The sequence below is a fragment of the Marmota marmota genome, unplaced genomic scaffold, assembly GCF_001458135.2.
Source record: "Marmota marmota marmota unplaced genomic scaffold, marMar, whole genome shotgun sequence".
NCBI classification, from domain to species: Eukaryota; Metazoa; Chordata; class Mammalia; order Rodentia; family Sciuridae; genus Marmota; species Marmota marmota.
This window is the reverse complement of record NW_025999990.1, coordinates 10,567,710-10,581,949: the sequence shown is the minus strand read 5'-3', so window position 1 is coordinate 10,581,949 and position 14,240 is coordinate 10,567,710. Positions and strand designations below refer to the sequence as shown.

Sequence of the window (14,240 nt, the reverse complement as noted above, 5' to 3'; positions counted from 1 at the left end):
GTCCAGATGCTCCTTGACTTATGATGGGGTTATGTTCTCCATAAACCTATCATGTTGAAAATATCGCATAAGTCAAAAATGTACAGAATTCTCCTGATCTGCCTAACATCCTAGCTTAGCAGCAGGGTGCTGTAGAGGGTTTCCTTTTGTGATGGCATGGCTAACTGTCAGCTGTGACACGTTGGCCGCCACTGCCAGCGTATTGAGAGAATATCAGACTGTGTGTGTGCGTGTGTGTGTGTGTGTGTGTGTGTGTATCCTGGGAAAAGATAAAAAGATTCAAAACTCTCTGGTATGGCTCTACTGAATGTGTATCGCTTTTAGACATCAAAAAAATCATACATCAAACCATTGCAAGTTGGGGACCCTCCACCATTTGTCCCTTTTTATTGCTGTGTGGTATGTATTATGAGGTTGTACCAGTTTGTTTACATAATCAATCACTCTTTGAAGAACACCTGCATTGTTTCCAGTTTGGGGTTCTTATGAACACAGCTGCTGTGAACATTTGTGTGCAGGTTTTTGTGTGAACATAGGTTTTTATTTTTCTGGGATAAATGCCCAGGGGTGTAATTACTGGCGTGTATGGTAGTGGCCATTAGATTACATTTCATTATTATTATTATTATTATTATTATTATTTGCGGTGCTGAGGATTGAACCCAGGGCCTTGTGCATGTGAGGCAAGCACTCTACCAACTGAGCTATATCCACAACCCAGATCACATTAGATTTTTAAGAAACTGTTTTCCAGAGTGGCTATTCCCGTAAACTGTGTGAATCATCCCATTCTCTGCATCTTTGCCAGCATTTGATATGGTACCATTTTAAATTTTATTTTTGCTCATCTAGTAGGTATATAGTGTTATTTCATTGTGGTTTTGGTTCCCCATTGACTGATGATGGTAAATGTCTTTTTATGGGTTTGCGATATATCCTGTTATGTGAAATCTCTTCATATCTTTTGCCTATTTTCTAATTAGATTTTTTTAAAACTAGGTTTATGAGTTCTTTTTTTTTTTTTTGTACTGGGATGCTTAACCACTTGGCTATATCTCCAGCCCTTTTTTGTATTTTATTTAGAGTCAGGGTCTTGCTGAGTTCCTAAGTGCCTCACTAAGTTGCTGAGACTGGCTTTGAACTTGTGATCCTCCTGCCTCAGCCTCCTGAGCCACTAGAATTATAGGCGTATGCCACCACACCTGGCATGAGTTCAGATATTAGTCCTTAGTTGAATATGTGGTTGTAAGTCTTTTCTCCCAGTTGGTAGCATATCTCCTTACCCTCCTAACAAGTCCCTGGCCAAGCCAAAAAAAAAAAAAAAAATTATGATGAGGCTCAGTTTGTCAATTTTCCCTTTTATCTTTTATGGCTTATGCTCTTGGTGCCAAGAACTCAAGATCCTGAAGAATTTCTAAATCCTGAAGAATTTCTCCTGGGCTTCTAAAGGGTTTTAGTTTTGTGTTTTACATTAAGCCTGCTGGAGTTAATTTTCGCATACGATGTAAACTTAGCAAGTTTCTTTTTCTGCTCTTTCATGTCTACTTCCTCCAACACCATTTATTGAAAAGGCTCTCTCCTCCAGTGAACTACCTGTGTGCCTTTGGCAGGTGCCAGGGGTTGGTCAGTCAGGTGTGCTTGTGTCGGGTGGTCTCTGGCTTTTTTGTTCTGCCCAGCCTACATCTGTCTGCCCTCTAGCACTGCCACCAGCCCTGAGCGCTGTGACCATGTGATATCTTCACACCCAGTAGACCTTGTTCTTTCTCAGAATCATTTCAGCTGTTCTTATTCTTTTGCTTTTCCATATAAGTTTTAGAATAATCTTGGCTATGTCTTCCAAAATCTTTCTGTCTTGCTGGGATTTAGACAGGACTTGCATTAAGCTTTTATGTCAATTTGGGAGAGAAACAATTTTCATTGTGTTAACTTTTTCAGTCTGTGAATTCAGGCTGTCCATTTATTTAGCTCTTTTTTGTTTATTTTGGTTATATAAATTCTGTTCATATTCCTTTTCCTCCTTTTTTTTTTAAAATTTGCTATGCTGGGGATAGTACCCAGGGTCCTCTGCATGCTTGGCATGTACTCTGCCACTGAGTTACACGTACCAGCCAAATTGTTTTTTGGAAGTACACATTCATATTTTTGGTGTACGTATATTCATTGCAAACATGTAGATATGCTACCTGTTTTCGTATATTTATTGTGTATTCTCTGATTCTTTTAAACTTATTTATTGGTTTCAGAATATTTTAGGGGTAAATTGTATTGATTTTTCAGATGTTGAAACAGCCTTGCATCCCTGGGATGAATCCCACTTGGTCAAGCAACATAATTATTTTTCTATATTGTGAATTAATTTGCTAATATTTTGTTAGGAATTTTTTCTTTTTCTTTTTGGTAGTACTGGGGATTTAGACTAGGAGAACTCTATCAATGAGCTACATCCCCCAGCACACCCTGATTGAAAAGAATATATATTTTATTTTGAAACAGGGTCTCACTAAGTATGTTGCCCGGGCTGGCCTTGAACTTTGTGATCCTCCTGCCCCAGCCTCCTGAGTAGCTGGGATTATAGATGTGCACTGCACCTGGCATTGCGAAGGAGTTTTGCATCTATATTCATGAGTGTTTCTTTTTTCCTCCTGTCCTTGTCTGGTTTGGGGTAGTTTGATACTAGTTTTATGTAATGAATTGAGAAGTGATCCTTCGTTTTCTGTTTTCTGGATGAGAGTGTATATAATTCAACATTTGATGAATTCTCCAGTGAAATCATTTGGGCCCCGAGATTTCCTTGGGGGCACTTTTTTAATACTCCCTGAGCTGGTGGAGGCTCATTATCAAGGCCCCTTCTCTCTGCGCCTCTGACACCATCTGGGCAGGACTATTGGGACAGCTCATAGCAGTCTCAGGGGGCAGGAGCCTGGCACAGCTTGGTGGGGCCACAGTGTTTCTGTGGGATTTGGCTGGAGCAGAGCAGTTGTCTGAGCGTTTCCTCTCTTCTGAGGCTGCCCTTTCCTGTTCCTCGGGCTTTGTCTCTATCCTCTGGCATGTCTGGGCTGCCAGCTTCTTCACTCTAGTCTGGGACATGTGAGGCTGGAAGAAATGGGGGAACCCCAGCCTGGCACTCCTCCGTCCCAGGTCCCTCGCCAGTCTGCCTTCTTGCTCCCCGCTGCCAGAGTCCTTTTGTGGGTGCTCAGGGTTTCTAGTAGTCCTCAGTTCGAAGCATAGGGAAAGGTGCTTTCATTCTCCTTTCCTGGAATTAGAAGTTCTACACCCTTTTTTAGAGGTCCAGTGCGGTTCTGTCTTCAGGGATATGTCCTGTCCACCATGTTCTTGCCTGGGGCTTTTCTGGGCTGGTTTTTGGAGTTAGGCTTCCTTCCTGTTCAGTATGACTCTTTGGGATTTTGTCTCAATTGCCCAGTGTCGGCCTCCTTGTCCTCAGCCCCCTCTGTCACAGCAGTCGGGAAGGAAGGAGGGTCTTCCTCTTTCTTCCTCTGGTGAGCCCAGAGGGCAGCCTTTTGCTGGTTACTCAAGGCCCATCTTTTTCTGGTGCTAGCGATGGATCCCAGGGACTGTGGGCAAACAAGTGCTCTACACCAAGCTGTAAGAAGCCTGCATGCTTCCCTTCTTACTTCAATCTTCTCTCTTCCGTTTTGCCACTTCCCCTGTACTTCTTCAAACCCAGTGAACCTGGTGAGGCCTCCCATTCCGCGAACGTGGGTTGTGGCTCTGCTTGTCCATCTTCCCGAACCACCTCCCTTGCTTGGGTGCTCAGCCTTCCAAGGGCGTGCCCATCGGTTACGTCCTGAAGGAAGGCTTTGGTGGCATTTGCTGAGTTCTGCTTGCCGCCTGCTCTTCTTCCCCTGATGCTCTGCGGCTGATCTGTACAGAAGTAGCAATGCCTAGAGCATCGTTTCTGTGCTCGGCGGCACCCTGGCCCAGGTCTCTGGGGAGAGCTGGGCTGAAGCACAGGGCTTGGCCCCAGCCCTCTTCGCTGACATTTCCCAAGCCTGTATCTGAGTCTTGGAATTTTATCACACATGGCAGGTGATGTGGTCCAGGAACCTAAAGCATGCACAGGCTGAGGTTAAACAGGCCTGCCCATGTGCATTTACACAGAGGAGGTGATGGCACCGAGGGATGGGTCTCAGCCCTTCAGGGCAGTGAACAATAAATCTGTCCCTGTTGTGGGTCCCTGTTCTGACCTGTCTGATTTGTAATCTCTGCTGTGGGGCACCTTGAGAGAGTGAGCAGCAGACTGAGGCTGGAGGGGCCTGCGCCTTTTCCTGAGCTAGGCAGGAGCTGATGGCTCTAGTTTTTTGTAGCTTTCATAATTGATATTTCAGCATTGGAATGTCATTGCTTCACCTCTTAATAAAACCATGACTGAATTTAGCCAAGTACAGACTGGAAATGGATGTGGTACCCTGTTAATCATTAAAAATCTGTTTTCTTTCTTTGGAATCTACACCAGCCACATGTGCTAGGCCCTTTGGTCTACTCTTTACAATTGGAAAAACAAATGTCCAATTAGCGGCAGAACCAGGGTTTCAGAGCAGGGTTTCTTTACTGCTGCTTCTGTATCTTCCCACTTCACACAGATTCCTTAGGATATAGAAGCATAGAATTTTACAGCTGGTGGGAGCTTAGGAATCATGTAAGAACAGACTTTGGGATTACACCACATGAGCTTTAAGAGTACAGATAAAGGTTACATATCCACAGTGGCCCTCATTTTCAGATTGCTCATTCATTTTAGTTTCAGGTGTCATTAACACAACAGAGCAAGTATTAAATTCTTTTGAGCAGTCTTTGCCAGTTCGACTTTCCAGGTATACTCTACTCAGGCAGTTTCTTTTGAAAACTGAGGACCCCAGCTCCTCCCTGATGATATTATGAGCTAAAGACACTTGACTCTTTGTATTGGATCCTGCTTTCTGAAATCCTGAAGTTTTATTTTGATCTGACTAGTCCTGTCCCAGTTTGTATTTTAGTGTTACTAGCTCAGTGTACCTAGATGATCATCTTAGTCAGATACATGCTTTCTGTAAATCTGCTCATTTTAAACAGTGAACTCTTATTAGGGATTTTGATTGTGGCCAATGACTTGAGGACAAAGGTATTTTGGGAACAAAGGTATATGCAGCAAGTGCTATTCCCACTTAAGTGAGATCTGAAACAGAATGTTTTCTTTGTGTTCTTTTTGTGAAGTTGGATGAAAACGAAGGCCAGAAAGCAAACTGGTATGCTTTGTTATTACTATTTTTTTGGTAATTATATTGCAGACAGAGATCATGGAACTGCTGCTAATGAGGCGGAGTAATTTACTTAGCATCTGGCTGACTGCTGAGCTGGCAGTGTTGGGCCTTTGGATCCATGTTTCATGCTGTTGCAGGCGTTGGTCCATTTGAAGTTGAGCGTAAATATTAGATATGTTGGCTCATGTTTCTCTAGCCTTTCTCACCCTCTCTTTGTATCTTCCCGAGGCTGTTTTTCTGCCTGAAATATGAATTGAAATATGTAGAATTATTTTCCTTGTTACTCAGACATTTCCTCACTTAGGGGAAGAGAGTGCCAAGCTTCACATTCTGACTCCCAGGCCATTACGGCCCCTTCCCTTTCCCCAGCCAGTATTTGCAAGCCCGCCATCAGTTTTAGTGCCACAATTGGCTTAAAAAAGGCTTAAGAAGAGTAACTGTGAAGCACAGAACATAATTACTTTTCAGCCTTGTTTTCGTATAGCTTTCTAGGACTAAGTGATGCTGTTGAAAAGTAATGTCTACTTTTAACAGTTCCCCGAGCAAATGAACCTGCCCCAAGTAGAAATTAGCTATTTATTATTTAGGTATTGAAAATATCCATTTTTCTCATAGTGTAAATTAAACGTCAAGAGACACATGAAACGCTTCCTTCTTTTCAAAAGACAGGAACTGTCAGGGTGAACTGCTTTCTTCTAGTAAAGTAGTCTCAATTTTGTGCAATGAAGAGTTAGACTTTTCAGGTATATTTTACTTTCCTTGATTAAAAAAGAAAGGGAAAGCCATATTCTTATAGTCTGTGGAGAAATCCTTGTCTGTCTCTCTGCTCAAATGTATTCCCTAAATCTAGAGAATGTGCATTTTTGTCATGAATTCAGAGCTTCCAGAAAAGCAGTGGAATATACCCCCTCTGTGCTGTGAAAACCGATCACCACTGTCTCGGGAGCTGGGATGACATGTTTTCTGTAACAGGTGCAGTTACATAACAGGAGGGAGTACAGTTAAGTAAACGATGTCATATCAGTTTGAAAGTACTGGTACTGAGTGAGCATGGAGGAGGAGAATGTCTACAACCAAAAGACCACCCTGCCCCCTTTCAGGAGTAAAAGCAGTGTATGCACAAGAATACACATAGGTCTGTGTGAAGTACAGGTAAGGTCCCTGAGTCCCAGCACGATTCCCAGATGACCACACGCTCCTGTTTCAGCCATTGCGAATGTGAAAGCACTTTGATTTGAGGCTGTATCCTCCTGGCCCCCTTTCTCCCAGGCCTTCTATACCCTGTGAGTGAAAAGCCTCAGCTGGTGGAAATGGATGAGTGCAGGTTCCTCCTGCGTGGGAGGCGGGAGGCAGGGTGGTGACGATGATGATGGTGGTGGAGGACCTCAGTGGTGCATTGTGAATTTTTTGTGTTCTGTGGGGTAACCAGTTGAAATTATATCCTGATGAAAAGTTTTTTCAGCTTTTAGGAAACACACCTTCTTCCCTTTTAGGTGTTATTTGTTCCTATTATAAAAATAGTATAATCACATTACTTTCATAACAGAGTCTTTGGGGGAAGCTGAATAATTTCTGATCCTAACATAACATGGTCATCTTTGGCATTCAGTGTATTTGCTAATAGTTTTTTAATGATGTGCATTTTTTGTTGTTTATTTCTTGTGACCTCCATCCTACTTCTTCCCTACCCCTCCATCAAGATGCCTCTGGATTGATAGAGCCTGGTTCAAATGCTGGTTCTTGCACTTAAAGCTGGGGGCCTTAGGAAAGTCTCTTAACTTTGCAAAGCCTCATTTCCTCACCTGTAAAATGGAGATATTATCTACTTCACAAATTATTATGAAAAATAAATGAGATGGTGTATTTAAACTTATTTATGTACCCAATTTGCCACTTGGCTCATGGTGAAATGGGACAGTCTATATTTATATTTTATATATACACACATTCATATAATTTATGTGTATGTATATATGCATAAATGTGTATATGTGTAGATAAATAATGTCTTTTGACTTTTTTAAAATTGAAAAATTTGAGTTTTATTCCCAAGTAAATTCAAGACATTTTAAGATGCCTGTGGAAAACTAGTCATCATAATTGGATGCCTGGTATTAATGACTCTGTGAAGGTAGATAGAAGACTTTAGTTCAAAGAAACAAATGATTACTGGTGATAATGTAGACGTTAACAGAATGTTGTAATTAATGAATCTGTTGATTGGTTTTCCTTGTTGTGGCTTGTTTAACCTTTGAAATATGTTATTAGAAAAGGAATGCTATTTTTAAATGACACTAACCTCATCAAAGCTGCCTGTAATGTTCTTATTTTATGATTATAATAAACATTTTATGGGATAAAATTTGTACTTTAGTCCTTTCAGGAGAAAACCAAGAGAGAATTTTCAAGTGAGTTTCCTATTTTTCTTGGTCTAAGTCACTCTGTAGTTTAAATTTTAAATCTTAAGTTTTGGGCTTGATTCAAAAGCTAGAAGGATATGAGGGGTTTTTTTGGTTTTGTTTTGTTTTGTTTTTTTGAGGGAGGGGTTTATGGGGGATTAAACCTAGGGCATTAAAAAAGCCTTTAAAAAATTTCTAGCTCTGTTGTTAATATATTAAGAGTGTTTTAAATATTAGCAAAAATCTATAAATTTTGAGACTTTGACTTTAATTCAAGTTGTGTATTTTAGAAGATAGTAGATACTTGTTTTTGCATGAATGTTTAAAAGTATTCAAGCACATTTTATCTCATATGCTATGCTGGGTGTATTTTTAGGGTGGAAGTAATAAGTCTTTAGTTTACATTTTAAGGTTTTTTCTTTTATGTATTTAAAATAGACTATGTTTGCTACTTACATATAAAGGGAAGAAAAATAGTGATTTTGGTTTTTCATGGATAGTTAATGATAAAACCTTTTTCAAAAAGGATTTCAGTTTTCATTTTATTTTATATGTAATCAGATCTTAAGCTATAAAATTTCAATTTAATATCTAAACTCATGTTGAGGCTTGAGTTTATTGGTTTTAATTATAAATCATATTATGGCCAGTTCATCCATTTAAGACGAATTTAAGTGCAAAGAAAACTAATGGCCATCCTTTTGCATTCCTATATTTCAGATTTTAAATAACTGAAGTGACGGGGAGAAAAAAAGAAACTGGATTAGCCTCTGTTTAATTTTTGTAATTTTGAAGAAAATTTATGAACTATGGAAACTGTGACTACCGTCAAGATACACATACCCATGAACTTATTATTTTACATGAAAGTTGAATTGCTAACATAATTCACAGGAACAGCTTTCCTAATAACTTTTCTTCACGCTAAACAAATTAAAAATAATAAAATTGGAACTCCTATTTTGAGACAAACCTGACTGCATAGTAGAGATTATTTTTCTTTTACAGGGTAAAGAATTTTCCATTGCATTTCCCTTTGACTTAGAATCAATTGCAGTAGTGTTTGAAATGAGAGAAGTGTAATTACTGTGAGGTTTAACCAAGGTTCTTTGCCTATTAGAAGAAACTTAGCAGGACCAACCCTGTTTCCCCCTTTGGTTTATTTAGAAGACTTGCACTATCTGCCAGATGCTGCTTCCTAACCAGTGCAGTTACGCATCACACCAGAGAATCCATCAGCACAAATCTCCCTACACCTGCCCTGAGTGTGGGGCCATCTGCAGGTCGGTGCACTTCCAGACCCACGTCACCAAGAACTGTCTGCACTACACGCGGAGAGTTGGTTTTCGGTTAGTATATTGTTCACTTATGTGCAAGTTCAGCTCGTACACTTATAACTACACTGCTGTTTGAGTGGTCTGAGCTCACAGTTCTCAGGGTGGTGTGGTGATACCTCGATTAACAGGTCCTAGTTGGTTTGTAGTAGAGTTGGTCTGTTTAATCCTTTCAACATTGGCCCTTCTGCTCCACACAAAGCTGAGGAAGGGGTCTTGTAGCCAAAGTGCACGTCTTGTAGCCAAAATGCACGTCTTGTAGCCAAAATGCACACGTATGGAGGTTTGGCTTTGATTGACTTTCTTTCTGCACCCTTTAAACATACTTTCATTGTCACATTCCCCACATTTTAACCCCTGCAAAAATATGCATTTCTGCACTTCTAAACACTTCTGCTTTGCTAGTGAAGATAGAAATGGTATGATGGTTGGTTACTTTATCCACATTGAAGGATCCGGTTTACGTCCTTTTCTAACATTGCTCTTTTTGGAAAGGATTTCCATTTCAAATGACCTTCTTTCCCTTCCTTCTCTTTTACCTGAGTCTAGGTTTTTCCTTTGTCTCTTTTATGTATCATAACTATGGTCCCTTTCACTGTCTCTGAAGATTCCCAGATGTGTATTTTACAACATCTGGCAAATTCAAGGCTAGTTTAGTTAGCGTTGAGTGATGAAGTACTTTATTCTCTACTTCATGACCTTCTAAAATGCATTCATGTGCTATATTTTATTTCGATTTGATTAAAATTTCCCAAGTGAACTTGTCATTGATAAGTGTCTTTGTTAATAGAGGTATTACTGTATTGTGTGCTTATCTTAACATTGATTATTTGGTAGCTTTAATAATGGACTGTTAATATGCGGTAGGTTTTTTTTTTTTTTAGTTGTAATCCAGTTGTATTTTATAGAAGCAAGGTCTAGTTGGTATGATTTTATGATCTTACTTTATTTAAACTTGGGTTATGGTATCATTGGTTCCTGGGTGGCTTTCCCCATATTTTCTAATACTAAAATATGAGGCTGGCTTTCCATTTTCAGCTCATGCCTTCAAATTTTTAGTGTGCAGATATTTTATTGATTGGATCTATCCTGTTAGGAAATTTTTGGTTTAGAAATCAAGAAACCAGTGTTTTTTTTTTTTTGTATCAGTTTTGTCCATAACTGATTGTATAGAAATTCATGTATTCTCTCTGTGCTTCAGAGAACAAACTGGGGGAGTACCTGCCTTTAGTGGCTCAGGATTTTATAGAGCTAAATAAGATACTCAGGTCCCTGTTTCCACAAGTCCACGCAGGCTAACCCTTTGTCCTTATCATCACGTTTTGAAACTCTCAGTGGACCCTGCATGTGAGAGTAGAAACCACCCCCCCCCCACTTCTACCGGTGCTGTTAGTTCTCTCGTCTAGACTTCTCTCAAACTTTTCCCTTCTCCCTCTGATATAATGAAAGCAAACCTAGGTGGAGCGGACAAAGAAGGAGCAGCTTCTTGTATGTTTTGTAAATTAAAATGCTCCTCATGCAGCCTGAAAGCAGTCACTTGTTTTGGAAAAGACATCCAGCTTTGCTTTTGCCCCATCTTTAGAACTCTAAATGTGGTGCTTTGAATAACAGAGTTCCAATTTTTGTTAAAAGTTTTGTGTTAAGTATAGATGACCTTTCCTCTACCCTGGACTTGAGGATTTGTGAACTGTAAAAATATTCTGTTTGTTTATTTTGAAGTTTAATTTGTGTTTATTTCTTCTCTAGAAGAGAAATAAAGTTTCTTTTCTTGCTGTTGTACATAATGGTCCATTCTGATTTTTGGCTGGGTTGGCCCTGCTGTGCCTCTCTCTCCTTTTTGGCTCCAGGGTTAATTGTTTTCAATTTGTTATCTGTAGCCAGAGAAGCCGCTCACTGGGTTCCCAGGCCTTCCTTTGTTTTGTTTTCTTCCTCCCTGGATGAAGGCCTGCAGGCACCCCAAGCCTCACTCTCTCTCTTCTTGCTCATATTGCATCTCCTGAATACTGAGGGGTCACCCTGGCTCCTGGTAACTTGATAAATATTGAATATGGATAAAAGTCAAGTATTTTTCTGCCTCCCAAAACATTGGCTCTACATCTTACAAGGGGATTATTATAGGATTACATACTATAAACATTTAAAAAATATTCAAAAAATAAAGAACCGTGATTGGTACCCAGCATATAAAAGACGTCGGGTATACAAATATTTCTCAATAGATAGGATTTTTAGTAGCGTTGTAAAACTATGAGCCCTTTAAATTCTGTTTCTTTTAGCCTGTCTCATTTGCATTCCCTATTGATTTCGGTTGCCCTGAACCTCCCTGTCCTCTCTGGGCAGAGGCTTTACAACATTGTCCTTTCTTAGGACTTTAAACATGCCCTGCTTTCTTTTCTTAAGGAGGACTTCCCCTTCACCTCTATAATACTTTTTGGACTGAATCATTGCCACTTTCTCCTGTCTCAAAAAATGCCACCTGTAGTTTAGATACTTTAACTTCTTCATACTTTCTATAAATTAAACGTTCTAGTCCCACTGACTTCATGGGATTAAGCTTTTATCTTTGCTCCTTTTTGTCTTTCCTTGGTGTTTTGCATTTTGAACACCACCTTCCTACATCTGATGGGAAGATCTTTATTTGAGGTTTATGGCGTAGTGTATTCTTGGTTTTCATTAGTAACCCATCTTCCTGTTTGACAGTCTCCCCTTTTCCTTGGGATCATAGACTTCTAGAGTGGGTAAGAAGTAAGACTGATATATTCCAATGCTTGTCATTTAACACATGAGCAACTGGCCCACAGAGGAACATTAACCTATTCAAGATAACACAGTAAGTTAACCCAAAAGAATTTGAGTATGTTGGGTGAATCCTCTTTTGCTTAAAATTACAGTTCCAGTAGATAGCATAGCGAAGCTTTCCTTCTATTCTCCTGTTGTTAGTAATGTTTTTAGTGCCTGTGTTGCTGAACATTATGCCTTAAGACATTGAAAATGCTAATGCATTAATTACAACTTAAAAAAATTCTTGTAAAACCAATATGGCATGATTTATTGAACACGTATAATTCACACCATGCCACGTCTGTGTGACTTTAGAAGCATTTTCCTTGATTTGGAAGGGAGCATCTAAGAATAGAGATGTCTTAGGTTATTAGAAGTCCCTGGGCACTGCTTCTTGGATGGTGGGCCCTATCTGAGCCTTCCCCCCCCCCAGGTGACTCATGTACACATATCCAGGAACACGTGTTCAGTTGCATTTGAGGTATATCTTTGGAGATTCCTAAGGGTCTACAGCGAGACCACTCTTAACTGGTTTCCAGTTATGAACAAAGAAGACTCTGCCATCATGTGGGAGGAGTTGTAAGTGTTGTTGAGAGTCCTTGTGTGAAAAAGATGAGGTAAGGGAGAAATGTTTCTTAATTTTATAGTTTGTTTCTGTGGGGTTAAATTGAACAGGGAATGAGCTAGTTGTCAAATTATTTAGAAATTCAAGAAGTAAAGCCAGGCGCAGTTGTTGTATGCCTATAAAACCATCTACTTTGGGAGGCTTAGGTGGGAGGATTGCAAGTTCAAAGGCCGCCTGCGCAATTTAATGAGACACTGTCTCACAATAAAGGACCTGGGATATAGCTCTGGTAGAGTGCCCCTGAGTTCACTTCTCACTACCCCCAAAATAAATAAATAAGTAAATAAACAAACAAACAAATAAGGAGATTATCTAGGAGGCATTTTTTTTAAGAAATGCTGATTTTTCAGAAGCTTATAACTCATGTAATTTTAATAACAAATGCAGGTGTGTTCATTTATTTTCAGGAGACAGAAATTCTAGGCGGTTGACCTCCATCCTATGGTAACCCTATGGGTGACCATCCATTAACATACAGTGTGCACTGGGAGACAGTGGCCTATGGCTTTAGGACCAGTGTTCATTGTCACGTCTGGCCTCTGTTAAGGTGTGCAGTTTAGACTGTGGAGGTATCTTCCACTAGATATTGGGAAGGATGGGAAACCCTAGTCCCTGGTGCCTTGGAAGTCCTCCTCAAAGGCAGGAGTCATGGCGTCTTGCTGTGTTCCTGGGTCTTGACCTGGTTGTCATAGTCTGTTAGTCTCAAAATAGTCTGGAGTAGGGACATCATTTCTAGAAATTGTAAAGATGCTCAAAAAACTCACTTGAGTTTCTTTTTTTTTTTCATGATCTTCCCTCTTAATCATGTAGAAATAAGTTTAATCTGGTGAAAACAGAAAAACAAAATACCTCCAAAAAGCCATTGGAAACCCAAAGGGGCCATAAAATAGGTTCCTTTTACCCAGTTCTTCAACAGCAAAGTCACGTGTGTTTAGTGCTCTGTGCTAACGACTGTGTTGTTTTTCTGACAGATGTGTACATTGCAATGTTGTGTACTCTGATGTGGCTGCACTGAAGTCTCACATTCAAGGCTCTCACTGTGAAGTCTTCTACAAGTGCCCTATCTGCCCAATGGCGTTTAAGTCTGCCCCGAGTACACATTCCCACTCCTATACACAGCATCCTGGCATCAAGATAGGAGAACCAAAGTAAGTCACGCTGACTTCTCATGTTTACTCCGCTGCTGAAATAGTCATTTAGAGGAGGTGATTGTTCTCTCAATGACATTTAAGATATAAACATTTATTCAGCAATGCTGATTTTGATGCTCTATGAATATAAATCATAGCTCACCCAAATCTTTCTGTTTTTTTCAGGTAAAGTCCTTGTCCAAAAATGTCACTTACTATTCATGTTCTTTCACAAATTTTTGCTGAACAAGCAAATATTTATTTTATTCTTAAGATGATTTCAACTTCTAGGAAAATAGTAACAACATCACCAACCTCTCCACTTTAAAATTTTACATAGTTTCTATAGGATACACTTTTCCCAGTAATGTTTATAAAATGAAGTCAACAGAAGACATTGGTTACTGAACTTAATTACAGAGCCAGCATAAGTCCTTGATGAGTAGAATTAAAGTTTGTTTTTGTCTTCACCTCACTCTTCATTTTATTGATTGTTGCTTTGTGGAGTAATAGTGGAGTGGCCTTCAGCAGAGGGGGCCTCCTGCCCACAGGAGAGAAGGAATTCTACCATGGGCCGGCTGCATAGCTTTTGACTGTTGCTTACTTGTCTTGATTGTTATTTTCTCTCCTCTAAAGTGGGGGTAATGCTTACATCCCAGGGTCTGTAGAAGAAGATGAGATGATATATCTGAAAAATATGTAGCTTGGAGCTG

At 39.8% G+C, this 14,240-nt stretch overlaps 1 protein-coding gene across 20 annotated transcripts in view; it reads left to right on the top strand.

Annotated features, from left to right (window-relative positions):
• The window catches only part of Znf532 (zinc finger protein 532), a 106,599-nt gene that overhangs the window by 50,489 nt on the left and 41,870 nt on the right, over positions 1-14,240 (top strand). For 18 of the 20 annotated variants that reach the window (XM_048806142.1, XM_048806140.1, XM_048806145.1 and 15 more), the window contains 2 exons: positions 8,825-9,006; positions 13,369-13,545. The exons of the other annotated variants lie outside the window; for them this stretch is intronic. In XM_048806142.1, the coding sequence (XP_048662099.1) occupies positions 8,825-9,006; positions 13,369-13,545 (359 nt within the window). The remainder of the gene's footprint in view (positions 1-8,824; positions 9,007-13,368; positions 13,546-14,240) is intronic. 20 annotated transcript variants of the gene reach the window in all.